Below are 18,502 nucleotides of genomic sequence, written 5' to 3'. Positions count from 1 at the left end.
TCTCCCCAATACACACTTATCTGAAATATATTCTATACGATTGCATAAAAATCATTTCCTAGACTGAAAAAGTTGCATTAAGTGAACATCATTTCTTTAATACTATTTGTCAAAGTTTGAAAATTCCTTAGAATTCTCCTGTGGACAAAGTGTGCATGGCTGTCAGGAAAAATTGGGCAAGACTTTCAACAGCAGGTGCCCTATTAGCTCATTCATTCAGGTTACCAACACCTTTCGTTTTCTTTATTTCCCAACTCTGTAAACTCTAGAAAACTGATATAAATGCGCACGATCTTTGTCCAAACAAATGCAAACAAATTGTGTGGGGGTATTTGTAAATTGTGTCTATTTGTAAATTGATTTCAGAATCTTTATTGCCTATAAATGTCTCTGTTCTTTCAATCGTCCTTGAAACCAGCTGTAACATCTTACCAGTTCCCTCATTAGCTAATGAGTTAACAAAAACCTTGGGCACATACTTATATCATTTCTTTATGAGAGTAATGACTATATCCTCTTAAAAATCATCCTTTAACATCACAAATTGTAGATTTTTCCAGGATGTGCCAAGATGCCATGTTTACTGGACTCCTTACCAATGAAGCAGTATACATTGGCCTGACAGAGTCAATTGTTTAAGATCCTTGAAATCAATATCTTACCTTCAAAAGAAAAAAAATAGTCCCAGACCTTGCAAAAAAAGATACGTCCATTGCACAGTAAGAACCTTTTGAAATACATCTTTAATTTTAAAAAATCAATATGCAATCTACAAAATACTTTGTTACATGACTATTAAAGCTCAATCTGTTTTCTATTTTTATTGATATGACATAAAAATCATATTTTGAGTAAGATACAATACTTAGTTATTATTAAGGAAGGCCTCCTAACTGAATTTATAAGAAAAAGGGCTGTATCACAACTACAGTTTCTGAATGAAGGAAACCAAAACCCTAAAACTGTCTAATATATAAATCAGGTAAAAAAATTCCATCTTTTATTTATGTGCTGGAAAGCATTTTTATACATTTCTAACGGATCAACTATTTTTATTCCCATAGAATAAGGAAATGTACTTAAATTTAGACCTGTACAATTTATCAGGTAACCATCAAGCCATGAATTTGTGTACACAGTTAATACAATGCTTTGACTAATAAGGCAACTAGAGATCAGAACAATGAGAGCAGAATTAGTCTCACACTGGTCAACTCCTTGGAACTCCACCATTGTGTCCACCAGGCAACTGACCCCGAAACGGTCAAACCCATAAAGGGTTGATCTAAATTACTTAAATTGTTAGAAAGGAGTAGTTCCTCCTTCACTCACATCCTTCCTCCCTTCCCAACCTTAAAAGCAGAGGTTTTTGTGGTTGTTTCGAAGATTATCATTTGCTTTCTGGCAAAGGAAATTTCACTTCTTAATTTGGAAGTCTAAGTGAAGCCTACCTGATTTTTCACTTAGAGCACCATGGTCACATTTGACCTTCTGCCATTTCCGAGGTCAGAAGAATTGTATTAAAAAACCTCTCCTCCCTTCACAGAATGTTAATTTAATGCTAAGTAATGAATATTTAAGGATCCTAATAGATGTGCAAATTAACAATTATGCTGTAGCACCCCGCTGTTAATGCTATCAACCTTTGCATTGCTGCAGAAACTCAGTTTGGGCTTCAGTCAGCCTTTTGTTACTATATTTTCAACACTGAATCTTGAGATGCTCCTGAAGGCTGGATGGCTGGTGGTAAATGACCCCAGCAGTGAGGTACCCACCAAAACTGGACAACCTGTGAAACATGAGGGGTGATTAATTGAACCCTTTGCTGAAATTATTTGGAGGTGTAAATATTCATTAAGTTCACCTGAATCAGACTCTGAGCTCTTAATGGGCAGGATGCCATAAAACAGATTTAAAAGGAATGGCACAAGTTAACCCAGCTGACTTCCTTAGAACCATGGAGCAGCATCAGGTCTAGCCTGCCTCCTTATTTGATCTCAGCATTAACTGAAGTCACTCCAGAATGTACCACACCAGATGATGGGGAAAGATAGTGGAATTTTTTTTTTCAGTCTCTCTCTCTCTCTCTCTCTCTCTCTCTCTCACACACACACACACACACACACACACACACACACTTGCCCTCCTAAGCATCAACAGTGAATCTCAAATGTGACATTATGAGCAATGCATCAAGTGAAGTTAAAAAGAACAATACCAATTCATTTTGTTACCTTTTGCATCCTTTGTCTTTAAAGTAAAAATAATGAAGAGCGATACAATCTGCTGATTGATACAGACCATCATAAATGTTGGTTTTAGTCTGTTTTTGAACAGATTAAAATGAGTGTAATACAATATTAAATAAAACATGGTATCAAGTCTGTGGGCTGACAAATAAATGTTGTTTGGAAGAACATTATTATATCATCAGCTTTGACTCAAAACAAATTTGGTAAATTGAGAAATATGCCTCCTAATCATATTTAAGATTCAATACAAATTGAAGGTGTATTATTACCCCAAGGAGGACTTTGTTTCTCCAGGCTAAAAAATACGTAGACTATGGAATTCATAAATTTTAAGTCTGATCTTTCACTGTAAATACTGAAAGAAAATTATAAACAGAATTATAACTACTAAAGCCATTGACTTTTTATTAGAAACCAAGCATTTACCTGACTTTGAAGAATAGAAACATCACCTCTTAAAAATACAGGTAAAATAATCTAATGTCTTTCGTTTTCTTTATCTTTTAAAGAAAAAATACCCTAAAGTAAGCAGAATTAGCATAAATAGCATGATAGCAGAACCAGCATAAAATAATCATAATAGGATTTAGACTTCTACTCAAGAGAGGCTTGTGTTAATTACAAATAATACTTTATCAAAAATACATTCTTAGAGTCTGAACTTTTGGGAGACAATATTCATGAACTTTAAAAATTCATCTCTAATATACATAAATATTTTAACTAGTGTCCAACACCATTCCATTCTGAAAGGAACCTCTCCAACCAAAAGGCGATTTGTCTTAGTGACTTGTACTAAAATATGTATATCAACAGAAATAGCTTCTTTGCAACACACACCAGAATACAAATACATTTTGAAAATGATAACACCATGGGGGAAAGACAGGTACCAAATACAGTCATTGATTACTCACCAATGTAGTAAGAGGACAGGAAGATAAATTACTCAAAATCACAGATACTTCCACATCTCCCTTTTAGCCTGCAATTTCAGCATCATCCCACACCTAGCCACATTCCAGAGATGAGCAAGAGGAAAGATTGAGTATTTCGGTTTATGTCTCCTTTGACTGCCTCACCCCCCCGAAGAGGTGCTAACAGAGCACGAAGAGATGGGGACTGGAAGATGATAAATATGGCACCCAGGTGATCCAGAGTGCAAAACATTCAGCCACTGCGTAATTAATAATCCAAAACCCTTTAACCAAGCTGGCTGTCTGGTAACACATTGAGCAACAGCGACTGAGTCTTAATGGGAAGCAAAAACATCATACAAATGATAGACACATTTTATGCAAAACCTCTGGAGCACAACCATATCAAAAGCATAAAATATTGATTGATCGGTTTCAGGTCTTCACTTCTCTACACATGACCACTGGGCCTGTCCTAAGCCCTCTATTCAGAAGTCATTTCCACGACACAGAAGCAGATCTTTGTGTGGTTGCTGTGAATTACATATTTGAAAAGTGGGTCGTCATTTACTCTTGCTGCTCCTACTGAGTTACACAGTCACCAGCTTTATCTGGGTCTTCTCCATCGATTTTAATCCTCTTCTTTTCTATTTCGACCTGTATGCAAAAGCAAAACATGGCAGCATTAACCAACACAGCACTATCACCGCTCAGTCGCTCAGTCCTACTTCACACAGGACGCAAGGACTACAGCCACCTCATCTTTTGGACACAGACACAGCGCCTCCACCCTTTCATGCTGGCTCCTAGTGAGAGTGAGGCAGGCTGCTCTCCTTTTGGGCAACAGAGCCCCCCAAATCCTTCTCTCTAGCGTCAAATCTGGAAGAGGACTGAAACTCCTTTCCCATCCAGTCAGACATAGGGTTAATAAAATGTACACAGAATACACATATTGATAAGACAGTCAGAGTCCTGGCCAGACATGTAATCAGTTATGCCTCCAAGTATCAACTATATAGCTTTTTGCCCACTTGAGATTTATAACCCACCCCAAGTCATCTAATTAAAATGAACTAGGTTACAAGCTAGTAACCAGCTGGACAGAACCATCTCCCTACCCCTCATCCTTTTCATTTCATCTCAGATGTTACCTCCTCACAGAGGCCTTCCTGGACCACCTGAGATCAGGAAGCCCTCCACCATTCTCTGTCCCGTGCCCCTAGTTTATTACTCTCTTCTTAGACTCTGTCACTCTTTGACACTATTTATTTGTTTATGAATGATTTTTCTCTTCTCCCATTAGAAGGTATGCTTCACAAGGATGGGAACCTATCTCTTGTTCACTTTTGTGTCTCCAGCATTTAGGGTGGTACCTGGCACTTTAAAATTGCTCGATAAGTAGTTGTGAGATGGAACGTACCTTTTTGAACCTGACTGTCACCAAGTGTAGAGAAATTAGTAAATGCTATTAAAGTGGCAGAGACTTGGTTATTTCTCTAAAAAACACCAGCAACCTGAAACAACCCATGCATAAGAAAATAGGCATAAATGAATTCTCCACTGTGCTTGGCCCACATTGCAGTCACACATAATACTTATATGCCAAGTGTGACAGGTCAAGTTCTCCAAGAAGCGGTCTCTGAGACGGAGACCAATGAGCAGAAAGCTACTGGGGAGTACTGTCTGGGTCGACGCCTGTGGGGGAAAGAAGGTAATAGAAGAAGGCAGAAAGGAAGAAGTTGGATGGCAGTGCAGTCACCATAAAGGCTTCAGCTGATCTCCCGGGAGAACTGGAGCTGGGAGGACTGCAGAGTCAATCCAGGCTGAGGCAAGAGGGTCCTGATACACCTGCATCCACCAGGAAGGGGGTGTGATCTGGGGCAAGGCAGCTTACTTCAGCAGAGCAATTCCTAGCTGCTGAGAGAGTTAAGTCCTTTAGTCCCAAAGGGGCTGCTGCACACCACAACACTCACCCATCATTAATTTTATCAGTAGGACAAAAAAAAAAAAAATCACTGGACCCAAACACATAGGTTTATAAACAGATGGTCCAGAATAAAGAAAAAATCCTCACTTATACTATTACTAAATTACTATAATATTACTATATTTTAAAACTACCAGTTGATGTTAATGATGTCTTATATAATCACACCACTTCACGATGCTGTAGGAAATGTGTGGCAGAGCTTATCTCCATATTCGCTAACTTTGAAGATGAGAAGGAAAACAAGTTTGGAAACAGGTGCAAGTGTATGTCACTCTTTAACTCATCTGGCATGAAAATACAGAAGACCTGGCAGTGAGCATTTAAAATTGTTAAAATAGAGTAACCCAGCATTTCCCAAAGACTGCTCCACAGAATACTATTTCAGAAGGTATTGATAGGTGTGCTACACGCACATGCCCCTAGAAACAAGATTGTATAATAAATGAGTTGGGGGAAATTGAGTTAAGTCTAACAAGTTAATTTATTGCAGAATTTCTCAGAGCCTTTATTTAGATTAGCATAGTGTACAGCATTCCTCAACTTATTTTTTCCTTGGATCATTATATTTTTTCCAGAGAACACATCTTGGGGAAATGCTATTCTAACACACTTTATTTTAAAGATGCTTCTGAAATGTGAATTTGTTTTTTAATGCCCTGTGTTTCTTTGAGAGTAGAATTAAGTGACACTGTGTGCTCAGGCTCCTGATGTTTTCTAGGAGTGAGAGAAACTTGGTTCACTGGCGACCATCAAGTTTCCATGACTGGGCTCTTTTCTAGATCAAATAAACACACTTACATACACACATACACGGTCATTTAAGAGGGCAAAACATATATCTAAAGCCAAATCAGGTCTTAGCTCCAGAAGCCTCAAGTTGAACCAAGGGGCTTTGGGACATACCTGAATGTTGTAGCAAGCTCGCTGATGAACATGTTTCTGTGGCTGGACATCACTCTCTACCCCCAGAGACCTGACCTCTGTCTTCGAGGCACAGGTGTCAAGCATTCCGAACTGAACAGTTGCAAATGGATACCAATCAGAGGGAATTTCTTGGTCTGATCCAAGTTCTAGTTTGTAAGACAGGCAGTGGGGATGATCAGGACCTTGAAGAAAAAAAATCAAATGGTCAAAATATTTCAACGGCCATTGAACATTCCTCTTAAACACAAGCAGCACTCATCCCTCTCTTTAATAGACAACTCCATTAGCACTGTGGCAGTTTAAGTTCTGTTTAAACAACATACCATCAAAATTCACAATTTTGTACTAAGTAGGGGAAATCTGTGTTTAAGTACCAGCTTTAAAACAAGTACAAGTTCATTACTATATATATATTAACTCCTGAAGTGTTTTTAATTAACAGTATGTTGTTTCTTTAACTAAATATGACTAATATTTGTATGAAGTATCCTTATTTGGCTATAATGTACAATTGGATGTGTTTTAACAAACCCCTTCCCTTAAGTAGACTGAATAAGCTCTTACAATAATTGTAACCTTATTAATTTTCTTACCACTCTGTTTCTTGATAGATAATACAAAGGTAAACTTCAGTCCAAATTGGGTCATATTATTAAAAATTCTAATTTTTTTAAGTTAAACTTATTAAAAATTTTATTACATTTTAGAAACTCCTCTAGGCCAAGAATTCTTTCTTCAGTAGAACAGATTATTTGTTACTGCTGTAATTCTTGCTCATCCCCTAAAAGCTTTGCCTGGAACAGATGTACAGTGTAGAGATGGGCATATTGCTTTCAATGTTTTAATCTAATATTTGTTTCCACTTAATTCAATTTGCCATGTATTGAGCATCTACTCTATGCTAGGCCAGGCTCTGTGCCAGACCCAAGAATATTGGATATACACAAAGATTTTATTTTTTTTAATTTTTTATTTATTTACAATAGTCACAGAGAGAGAGAGAGAGAGAGAGAGGCAGAGACACAGGCAGAGGGAGAAGCAGGCTCCATGCACCGGGAGCCCGACGTGGGATTCGATCCCCGGTCTCCAGAATCGCGCCCTGGGCCAAAGGCAGGCGCCAAACCGCTGCACCACCCAGGGATCCCTACACAAAGATTTTAAATGGGGTCTTGTAACGTGTATGTGCGTGCACGTGTTACAATGGAGTAAAAAATGTTTCCAATGCAATCACTGTAGTAAGGCTACAAAGTTCCAGGATCCTGTTGTGTTGTCCACAGCATCTACATATCCAACACAGCTATCTTTATTTAAATAAATGTATGAGATGACAGTTATTCGAAAAGCCAGATTAAATTACTTTACCACTGACATACCTTGAGAAAGAACATTTCCATCAGCATATAGCTTTAGGCACACAAAAACAAGAGTTTAAAGGATTTCACTTAATTCTTAAAAGATAAATTGCCTTTCACTCCTTACAACCTGTTCCTTGTAGACAGACTAATAGAATTCTAAGGCTGTAAAAGGGCTTGAAAAGTCATCAATCAATTAACCAACAGAAGCTCATTAGCCATCTCCACCACTTACACATAGGGCAGGACAACAGTGGCCTCTGAGGTGCTCTAAAGCTACCCAAATCACTGCAGGCAAGTGATAACTTTATTCACACACACACCCCTAGAGGGGATTCCACAATCCATTACCCTTTCTAGTTTTCTGTCTGCAGCAAAGAGGCAGTAAATTTATTTAAACTTAATTCGGGCACTCTTAAATCCATGACACGGTGGCTGAGAACACAAACACAAGACCCAGATTGCCCAGAGCCCAAACCCAACTCTGCTGCTTAATAGCTGTGTGATCGTAAGCAAGTTCCTTGATCTCTCTGAGTCTCAGTTTCCTCATCTGAATATGAGAATGATGTGGGTGATGCTAACATGAACCTTCTAGGATCATTGTGAGGACCCACAAACCAGTCGTCACACAGAGAGCTCTAGAGCCGTGGCATACGAGAGTGGCACAGAAGTGCTGGCTGTATAGGACTACTTTGCAAAGTGCTACTCGATAATAAATTCACTATTATGATTTAATGACTGTAAATTTTGATAATTAAGAGACTGAATTCTGCGCTTTTGGAGCTGAAAATGATATCAGAGACAGTGTAATTTGATATTCACATTTTAAAGGAAAAAATTATTTTGGAAACAAGACTCAAGTTGAAGACATAGTAGTATTCCAAAAATGTTAGAAACAACCCTTTTTCTATCCGCTTTTCTAAAAAAAAAGAAAAGTGGTAAAGATAAAGGACAGCATTTTTCGCTTCAAGTTTTCCTACATATTTTTCCTGGCTTTTAAAAACTCTAAATACTCTACAATGTTTAATCACATACTCTCCCCTTTAGACTTTAATCTCTGTGCAAAGAGGTACCGTCAGGCACATTTAAGGCTCCAGGGACATTTGTCAATCACGTTACTTATCTCAGTAGTTTCCAGCAGGGGGCACTCTTGGGCTTTGGTAAGGGCTACCCTCTCCCAACTGTTTAGGACTGGAAAAAGGAGTCACAGACTCTACTTCAGTGGAGTTGATATTTGGTCCTTCTTGAACCAAGATATTTCACACCTCAAAGTGAATTGTTGAGAGTTGGAGGGAATAAATGTTAGGATATGACACAAGTGGAAAGAGAGCCACCAACGTGCTGACGACAGCAATGGAAAACGCAAGCTTTATCTAAAAATTGGTAACATTGGAAGGTAGAGATAGATACATTTATTAATTGGCCCTCCACCACTCCACTACTCCCACTCCCCTTTCTAATTCTAGGCTGTGTCTGCACCTCCTGTGGCTAACCAGTGTTCTCATCTGTCCTTCTCCACTCTCCCCTACCCTACCCCTCAAAGCCTGTGGTCAGGAAAGTTTCCTGTTTCTCTGTGGTCATTCACACTTTAGTGCGAATAAGCTATCTGAGATACCTGCCCAAGGCCAACCTTTGCTGTTAAATGAAAGACTTCCCCCACTTTGTTAAAGGAATATTAAGTTTGGCATGCTGGCAAATGAGACATGGAATGTGCCAGTATCCCTTCCTACCTCCTTTGAAATCACATGGTAGTGAAAAAGAAAAGTCAATACTGATCTCAAAAATTCACAGGAAAGGAGTGCCTGGGTCGCTTAGTCAATTGAGCATCTGACTCCATCTCACCTCAGGTCTTGATCTCAGATCATGAGTTTAAAAAAAAAAAAAAAAGAGGAGGAAGGTCTTTTTTTTTTTTTTTTTTTAAGATTTTACCTATTATTCATGAGAGACAGAGAGAGAGAGAGGCAGAGACACAGGCAGAGGGAGAAGCAGGCTCCATGCAGGGAGCCCGATGTGAGACTCCATCCCCGGTCTCCAGGATCATGCCCCGGGCTGAAGGCAGGCGCCAAACCGCTGAGCCACCCAGGGATCCTGTTTTTGTTTTTTTGTTTGTTTGTTTCTAATGATGGGCACAGTAGACTAGCTTCATATAGTCTCTTTAAGTTTCAATTTTAAAATATTCTAATGATACTGGTTCTTCAGAAACTTGCTGGAAAAGGGTAATGTTTGTTTTACCTTTTTTTTTTTTAAGATTTTATTTATTTGAGAGAGATAGTGAGTGTGCAAGCAGGGGGAGAGGCAGAGGGAGAGAGACAGAGAGAGAATCTCCAGCACATTCCCTGCTGAGCACAGAGCCTGAAGCAAGCTGATCTCACAATCCTTATATCATGACCTGAGCCGAAACCAAAAGTTGGACACCTAACTAACTGGGCCACCCAGGCTCCCTGATAAAGGGTAATGTTTTAAAGACTTAAAAGAAAAAAAAATCTGTTCTCCTAATACCTAAGCGATTTAACAATTGTATAGAAAAATAAAGATGCATCCCAAGAAACTGGTCCTCCATGTGTGGTCCATGAGCCAGCAGCACTGGCATCATGTGAGCCACGTGGGAAGCTGTTGGGGGGCCTCACCTACTGAATCAGTCTACATTTTAAAAGGTGATTCAAGTGCACACACAAGTTTAAGAAACATTACCTGAGAATACAGATTTCTTCTCTGCCCTGACCTTACTCTTTCTATGCTTCTCCACCAGAGGCAAATTGCCAGGCACCCACTCACTTTGCATGATGCTCCCCACCCACAATGGTGAAGCCAAGGACAGGCCAGGGGATCCCAGGTGTCCAAGTCCAGCCTCTCCCTGCCCTCTAGACTTCACCTGACCCAGCCCTCTGCCTTTTGTCTTGGCCGCTTTTGGGCCACCAATCTGATCTGAACAAAGCCTCTTTGATCCCAAAGAATTTGTTCCGTGAATTTTCACCGTATAATTGGCTGGAATGCTCGTAAAACACGGTTCTGTGCAGGCCTGGTGCTATGACCATCTTCCAAGAGAATTCCTGAAGGCCAGCCTCTCTGGAAATATCCACTCTTGTAATTGTTCCTAGTGAGCTCAGCTACTAGTAAATATGGGTGGGAGGCAATAATAGCTCTAGGAGACCTGGGTACATGGAGAAGGGAGGAATGACCGGTGCCTACAGAATCCTAACAAGTTTCACAGCAGAGCTACTAGGCTGATAGTTCTCAACCCCCAGGTGTAGGAGAGCCTTTTAGAAGCACCAATGCGTGGGCCTCACCCCCCCAGAGTCTGGTCGGGATGGAGCCTAAATAGGGATATGTTTTTAACCTCTAATAATTCTAAGGACTCCAACATGCTGCCGGGGCTGGAAAACAGATTTTAAAAGTAGCAACGGATGCCTGAGTGGCTCAGCAGTTAAGCGTCTGCCTTTGGCTCAGGTGGTGATCCCAGTGTCCTGGGATCGAGTCCCACATCGGGCTCCCTACAGGGAATCTGCTTCTCTCCGTCTACCTGTGTCTCTGGGTCTCTCATGAATAAATAAATACTTTTTAAAAATGTTTAAATAAAAGTAGTGAAAGGATCCCGAGCTATCTCAGTTAATGGCACTACCTCCCACTTGTTCACCAAAGCCAGAGCCTCCAACCTCCGTGCACCCCTCCCTTCCTCCCAGGCCCATAGGTAATCCGTCCTTAAGGGCATCTCCTCTGAGTTCCCTCACCCATCCTTCACTCCTTCTTCCTGCCCCTGGCCTTGCTTCTTAGGCCTCCCCTTCTACTAGCCTCCCCATGTCTATACTCGTGAACCCCTTCTCTGCAATGTATGCCGAACTTCCTACAACAACGTATAATGCTGTCGTAGTCGAACCTGAAAATACCCCGGATGCCCTGTTGACAGACTCCACACCCCAAGTCATGGCTCACAACATCCTTCACGCGCTGGCTTATTCTCTTACTGCTTCCTGAGTCCCAGATCGTAATTAAGACCTCCCACCTACATGCCTGTTTCTGCTCTTCTTCCCTGGTAGGATCCTACTGATTGTTCCACACCAAGTTTATCCATCACCTCTTCAGCAAAGACTTCCTGAGGGCCCCCTGCGGTGTATCACCCTTTCTCTGGAATCCCTACTATGTATGTTTGTTCATGCCTAGAGTGCAGCACAATTCCACACGGTATTTGCATACTTGCTTCTAGATCTGCCTCTGCTGCTAGGCTGCTGCGGTTCTGGGGAGCAAGGAGCATGTTTGCCTCTGTTTCCCAAGCACCAAGTGCAGAGCCCGCACCTAAGGGAAATTTACTGGTGCTTGTGAAATGAATGAGTGAGCCCTCTTCTCAATATGTTCTTGGTGATCGAATCAATTAATTATATACCGTTAGCTCTGGGAAAATCCAGTGTTATAAACAAGATCATTTTCACAAGAACATTTCCATGTTGTTCCCCTTCCAAAATCAAAAAAGAATGATTTGCATGGATTCTCAGTTTGAAAAATAAAGCATAGTTGCTCTGATGAGATCTAACCAGTGTCTCCTCTGAGGCACAGCAACTGGAATGGGCTCTTTGCAGGCCTATCTCCCTGTGCCTCTGACCCCATCTGGACAAACCAGCAGGATGAGCCCTCCTGCTCCTCTCTGAGGCATATGCAGCAGTCAGGTTATCACCCGGACAGCAGGGGACATCTATAAATTGAGGAGATTATAGTAGGTATCCCAGCCTGCCTTCCTCTCTTTCTCTTTGTGTTTAGCAAAATAAAAGGCAATAATTTGATTTCTACAATCCCCTCACGTAAAAGTAGCACAGATAACCTGGAAAATAGCATTTGGAACCCTGTACTCACAACCTCAAAACTTGTTCCCTAGGATGAAGATAACCTGAGAATAGTTTTTAACTTGCTTCTCCAACAAAGTTATAAAAGAAAGCAGGAAACAGTACCTCTGTGGATTGTATCACGTTACATATTCCCATCACGCTGGAGTTGACCAGGAGGCACTATTAGAAGCCATCTGTGTGACCATGCTACCCCATCGCCACCTTGTCCTGCCTTGAGCTTGAGCTGTTCTTCATTTTCCTTGGAACTAGAATCCTAACTAACATAAATCATGAGAACGTTGCAGCGCAGAATTTGGCATCAACCGAGAGGTGGGGGCAGTGTCAAGAAGGACTACTGTGCAGTGGCTTCCCATCTGCACAAGGCCCTGGGACTCCTCAGCCACCCAGCTGTCTCTCTCGCCTGCTCAAACCTATCCTTTGCCCAAATTATAGTCCAAAGGGCTGTTAAAGTTAGTAAATTCCAAGTTGGACAGGATGGTTCTGCGCCCAAGGGCATGATCCCCTTCTACCCCTCAAGTCCAATACAGTCTAAGGTTTGCCCTTCCTTCCCAGAATATTCCAAAGCCTACAGAGCAGTGTTCCTTAAGCCTGACACAATTAGGTTCATCTGGGGAGCTCTCAAAACATACGGGTGCTCAGGCCCCTCCCCCAGACATTCTGATTCAATTGCATGGAAGAGAGCCTGAACATTAAAATTATCTATCAGAAAAAAAAAAAAAAATTATCTATCAGCTCTCAGGCTATCCTAACATACAGCCAAGTTTGAGAAACACTGTTATAAGCCCACCCCAGATAAAAGTGCTTCCTCCAGAGTCCACAGCCTGAAGGGTCCCAATTTGAAATTAAATTTCCCTGAAGGACTAAATCAGCTGCGAACTATTTAGAAGCAGGACTCAGATCTTATTCATCTTTAACCCCAGCACCTGATGTGGTACTTGGTTTACAGTCAGTGCTCAATAAAGGTTTGATTGAATGAGTGACTGCATCAACGCAGATCCCCCAAATCTGCCTCCATATCCCAGTGCTCTGCTAGAAATAACTGAACTAAAACAGGGAGCAGCCTTAATTTCAAAGTTTGCTTTTTTGCTCTATTATATACACCCACAACGAAGCTACTATTCTAAAATAAACATGGTGCAAGGACTGTCTTTTCAAAGTTTTGAACTTCTAGATTCATCATTTGCTTTGTAAACATTTAAAACATTAACTGATTTTTTTAATACTTGAATTGTGTCTACTTAATTCTGAAACAACTAGTCAAGATGGCCAAATTAATTCAGCTAAAGAAATCATTCTGGGGGGCACCTGGGTGGCTCAGTCAGTTAAACATCTGCCTTCCACTCAGGTCATGATCCCAGGGTCCTGGGATCGAGTTCTGCATTGGGTTCCACGCTCAGCCAGGAGTCTGCTTCTCCCTCTACCCTTTACCCCAGCTCGTGCTCTCTCTTTCTCATGCTTGCTCTCTCTCAATTTAATTGATTGATTGATTTAAAAAATTTTACAAAAGAAATCAATTTAGGTAAAAATGAAAGGCAGTCTTATTTCAGAGAGCAGGGAACAAAACCTAAAGAGAACACGGTAGTGGCTGAGAATACAAAAAAGTGCAGGTACATTCATGGATGAGAGATCTTTAAAGGTTAATTAGGGAATCTAAGCTCTGTGAGCAATATTTTTAATATTTGAGGTTGGTGGTTGATGTCAAAAAGTCCAACTAGAAATCTTCCCTCAGTGCCACCATCCACAACAAAATCTTAGCAGAGGGTATTTTTTAAATGATATTAAAAATTTTTTTTTTTTTTAAGTTAAACTTATCTGGTAGAAATAGGCACAGAGAACAAATTCAGCTGTTTGACTAAATGTTTTGCCTCCCACCAGGCAATGTGAGTGTGGCCCCTGGGGATTGAAGTTATCATGTGTCTCAGCCAGGTTTCAACCCAAGGAGGGGGATGAAAACATTGAAACTATTTCCCAAGAAAATCAACTTGGCATGTTGACTATTTACTTGAATTTTTATCGGGAAGCCGGTCAATCTTCCATACCACGGCCCGGTAGGCACTCTCATATTTTGCGGAGCCCACAGTGACCTGTATAACAGGTTCAGATTCAGGTTCGTGTAAACTCCCCAGACACGCCCGGCGGTTCATTTTGGCTTTCAGGGACTTCTGCCTCTGGAGGTTCATGGTCCAGAGGGCCTTAATCCACTGTGATGGGACAGGAAAGTGTATCATTATGTTGTCACAGGACCTCAAGGAACTGGCACAGGATGGTCTCTGAGTCAATGGGGTCATGTTGACAAAGGCCTGAAGCTCCACGTACGCCCCCTGGACAACCACAACAGACTTGAGGGTAAAGGGAAGATCCTCCCCACCGTACAAAGTCTTAAAACGCATCAGCTCAAACCGGCAGGCATCCAGCGGGACAAACTTAATGATTCTTGATTGCTCGAATTCTTGTGCTTTCACACACTTATGAAAATGATGGTCAAGAATATCAATCCCCTTCTTTTCTGGGTCTTTTTCAAAATAGCGTTCATTTCGCTTCTGCAGCTCAAGGTCATTCAAGGTTAAAAAGCATTCCGTGTTCCCGTTCACAAAGCAGAGGCAACAGATTTGAGTTATGACAGCACTTTCAACCAATTTTCCTTCTTCTTTTGTGATTTTACCCCAAAAATTGTCCACAATTTCCAGGGAAATTTCTTGTTCCTCATAGATCTTTTTTGGTTTCGAAACAGCTGGCAGCTTCGTCAGCTCCTCCTCCACAGTAGTCAGGAAGTCGAGGAAATCGTGGTACTCTGTGGACCCTAACTTCAGCATCTGGTCGATGTCTGGTTCATGAACGACTTCTGTCTTAGAGTGGTATTTCCTTTTTTCTGTGTAAGACACATGTTCAATCTTCACAGTATGGATTTTTCCTGCCACACTAAAGTTCTCAACTTTGGGTTCAGAAAGCCTGCAGTGCAAATCAAGCTGTAACTCCTTAAATGGTTTTTCTAAGCCCTTCTCATAATACATTTGCAAAATTCCACCAGGTAAGACTTTTAGAAAAATTGGTCCCCACTGACGGGAAGACATCATGTTCTTCTTCTCAGGAATCCTCAACATGAAAGACCATCCAGGTTTGGGCTGACTCCTGAAGAGTGTGTGGGGGACAAAGGAAGAGGCAGTGTCTTCAGCATACAGACATTGCATAGACAAGTTTCCACAGGAGTCTTGGTTCTCAGCTGATTGGAGATGTTCAAGTTTCTCACAGATGTAGTTGAGTGAACACTGATTTAAGCTTTTTTGATCGACAGGCACGTCTTTGTCTCTTGATGCGTACATCTTTCTGCTTCCTGGAGGGTCAAAGGCAAACTGGGAAACACTGCCTTCATCTTTCCAAAATGGACTTGAAAAAGCACAGTCCTCCCGAAAATACTGAAAATGGGGAGTATCACTTTGAAACCCTAGGCTTTCGGCCTGGGGAGGGCTAACTTCATCTGGAAGACCCACTTTGGGAGCAGGATGTGTACATGCATGCTCACTGGGTAAGGAAGTGTGGGATAAACAAGTTGATTTAGTAGGCAATAAGGAAGAGCCTCCTCCTGATGTTGTTAGTGGACTGTTTGAGGATGATTCTGGGATAGGATAAAGCATATGAGTCCCTGCTTTGGGGATGCCAGGAAAACCTGGGAAGTCCTTGGTAGGTGTAGAAAGAGGAGAGTTACTTGGAGGTCCTGGACTAAAGTAAAAGTCTATGATGGGAGAGGAGAGAGGCGTACTGTTGGCAGAGGAAGATCCACTGGGAAATTCCTTAGCACCAGAAAGGTTCAGCTTAAGTCCATTGGGCCTACAAATGCCTTGATTCTCCAGAGGTAAATTCTTTGACTTTTGAGAAGACTGAAAAGCAGGATCATCATCAAATGTGACCCAGTTGCCTGGGTTTGTGGAACACATCTTTGGAATCAAATTGTGGTCTTGTCTATGAATCAGATATGCAGTGTCTGTGAAAGGAGAAAGAGACAATACGAATATTAAATGAGGAGGGGGAGGAAAATCAAGTTACTTTAGTTCTGAGAAATATACTTAGATCTAAAAAAACAACCAGGGGGTACCCTAGTTGGAGTTGGTAGAGCTTGTGACTCCTGATCTTGGGGTCGTGAGTCCAAGCCCCATGTAAGGCACAGAGTTCACTTAAAAAGAAAACAAAGGTAAAATAAAATATTGTCACAAATAAAAGTTCAAAAATAAAAAAATTAAAAGCAACCAGATTTACAGATTAACTGAGTTCAAAGAAATGCTTAAGAATTCTAACACTTCTGATGATTAAATGGATTAACAACAACAAAAAACCAAGATCTAAAGATATGCTGTGAACTAGAGACTCATTTGAGATTTAAGGACACACAGGCTGAAAGTGAAAGGATGTAAAAAGATATTCTCTGCAAACAGAAATGAGAGCAGGCAGGGATGGCCATACTATATCAGACAAAATAGACTTTATATTCAAAACTGTCACAAGAGACAAAGAGGCACATTATATAATGATGGGTCAGCTCACCAGGAAGATATAACAATTACAAATATATATAAAGCCAACATCAGAGCACCCAAATATATGAAACAACAATTAAAAAACTGAAGGGAGTAATAGAAAGCAACGTGGTAATATAAGAGTTTCAATACCTCACTTTCAATAATGGATAGAATATCCAGATACAAGATCAATGAGGAAACAAATTGAACAACACGATAGACCAAATGGACATTCCACACAACACCTGCAGAATATATACATTCTTCACAAGCATACACAGAATATCCTCCAGGAGAGATCACATGTTACGTCACAAAACAAGTCTTAACAAATTTATCAAGACTGAACTCATACCATGTATCTTTTCTGACCACAACAGAATGAAACTGGAAATCAACAGGAGAAAGAAAACTGGAAAGTTCACAAATGTAGAAGTTGAATAACACACTCTTGAATTTGGCCAATAGGCCAAAGAAGATATCAAAAGGGAAATGAGAAAATATTCTGAGGTAAGCAAAGTGACAACACAACATACCAAACCTTATGGATGTAGCAAAAGCAGCAGAGTAGAATTTATAGTGGTGAACGCCTACATTAAAAAAGAAGAAAGATCTCAAATAAACAACCTAATTTTACAGCTCAAGGAGCTAGAAAAAGAAAAACAAACTAACCTCAAAGTTAGGAGAAGGAAAGAAAGACTAAACATTAGGGCATAAATAAATGAAATAGAGAATATAAAATGGGGAAAAAAGGGAAACTGAGAGTTGGTGTGTTTAAAAAAAATCAATAAAACTGACAAATTTTTAGCTAGACTGAGAAAAAAAGAGAAAATACTCAAAACCAGAAATAAAAGATGCATTTTATTATAAAATAATACACTTATGTCACAGAAATAAAACAATGATTATAAGGGACCAGAATGAACAATCCTATGGCAGCAAATTGGATAACCTAGAAGAAATGGACCAATTCCTAGAAACATATAATCTACCAGAACTGAATCATAAAGAAATAGGAAATCTGAACAGACCTATCTATAATTAGTAAGGAGATTGAACTGGTAGTCAAAACCTCCCAAAAAATAAAAGCTCAGGCCCAGATGGCTTCACTGAAGAATTCTACCAAACATTTAAAGAAAAATTAACACCAATCCTTCTCAAACTCTTCCAAAAAATTGAAGAGGAGGGAACATTTCCAAACTAATTTTATGAGTCCAGCATTACTCTGATACCAAAGCCAAAGACACTACAAGCAAAGAAAAATACTATATCTCTGATGAATAAAAATGCAAAAATCCTCAATAAAATACTAATAAATCAACTTCAACAGCAGATTAAAAGGATGATACACCATTATCAAGCAGCATCTATCCCTGGGATGCAAGGACAGTTCACCAGATGATGAACAAAGCATAAATATCTCATGATCATTTCAATAGACACAGAAAAAGCACCTGACAAAACTCAACACCTTTTCATGATAAGAAACCAGCCAACAAACTAGGAAGAAGGAAATTATCTCAAAGTAATGATAAAGGCCATCTATGAAAAGCCCATATTTAACATCAGACATACTCAAGGGTGAAAAACTAAAAGCCCCTCTAAGATCAGGAACAAGGTAAGGATCTTCACTCTTACCACTTCTATTCAACATAGTTCCAGACGTCCTAACAAGAGCAACTGACAAGAAAAAGAAGTAAAAGGCATCCCTAAATCAGAAA

The 18,502-nt window shown here is 40.3% G+C and overlaps 1 protein-coding gene across 5 annotated transcripts in view; it reads right to left on the bottom strand.

The window, feature by feature from the left end:
• Positions 1–724: 724 nt before the first annotated feature.
• Positions 725–18,502, bottom strand: part of STON1 (stonin 1) — a 50,052-nt gene continuing 32,274 nt past the window's right edge. For all 5 annotated transcript variants that reach the window (XM_041756460.1, XM_041756462.1, XM_041756464.1 and 2 more), the window contains 3 exons: positions 14,273–16,249; positions 6,063–6,265; positions 725–3,826 (listed from right to left, as the gene is read on the bottom strand). In XM_041756460.1, coding sequence (XP_041612394.1) covers positions 3,752–3,826; positions 6,063–6,265; positions 14,273–16,249 — 2,255 coding nt within the window. In that variant the 3' untranslated portion in view covers positions 725–3,751. The remainder of the gene's footprint in view (positions 3,827–6,062; positions 6,266–14,272; positions 16,250–18,502) is intronic.

The sequence above is a fragment of the Vulpes lagopus genome, chromosome 5 (genome assembly GCF_018345385.1).
Source record: "Vulpes lagopus strain Blue_001 chromosome 5, ASM1834538v1, whole genome shotgun sequence".
Taxonomy (NCBI): domain Eukaryota; kingdom Metazoa; phylum Chordata; class Mammalia; order Carnivora; family Canidae; genus Vulpes; species Vulpes lagopus.
The sequence above is the reverse complement of the archived record's forward strand: the minus strand, read 5'-3'. Positions and strand labels throughout refer to the sequence as shown.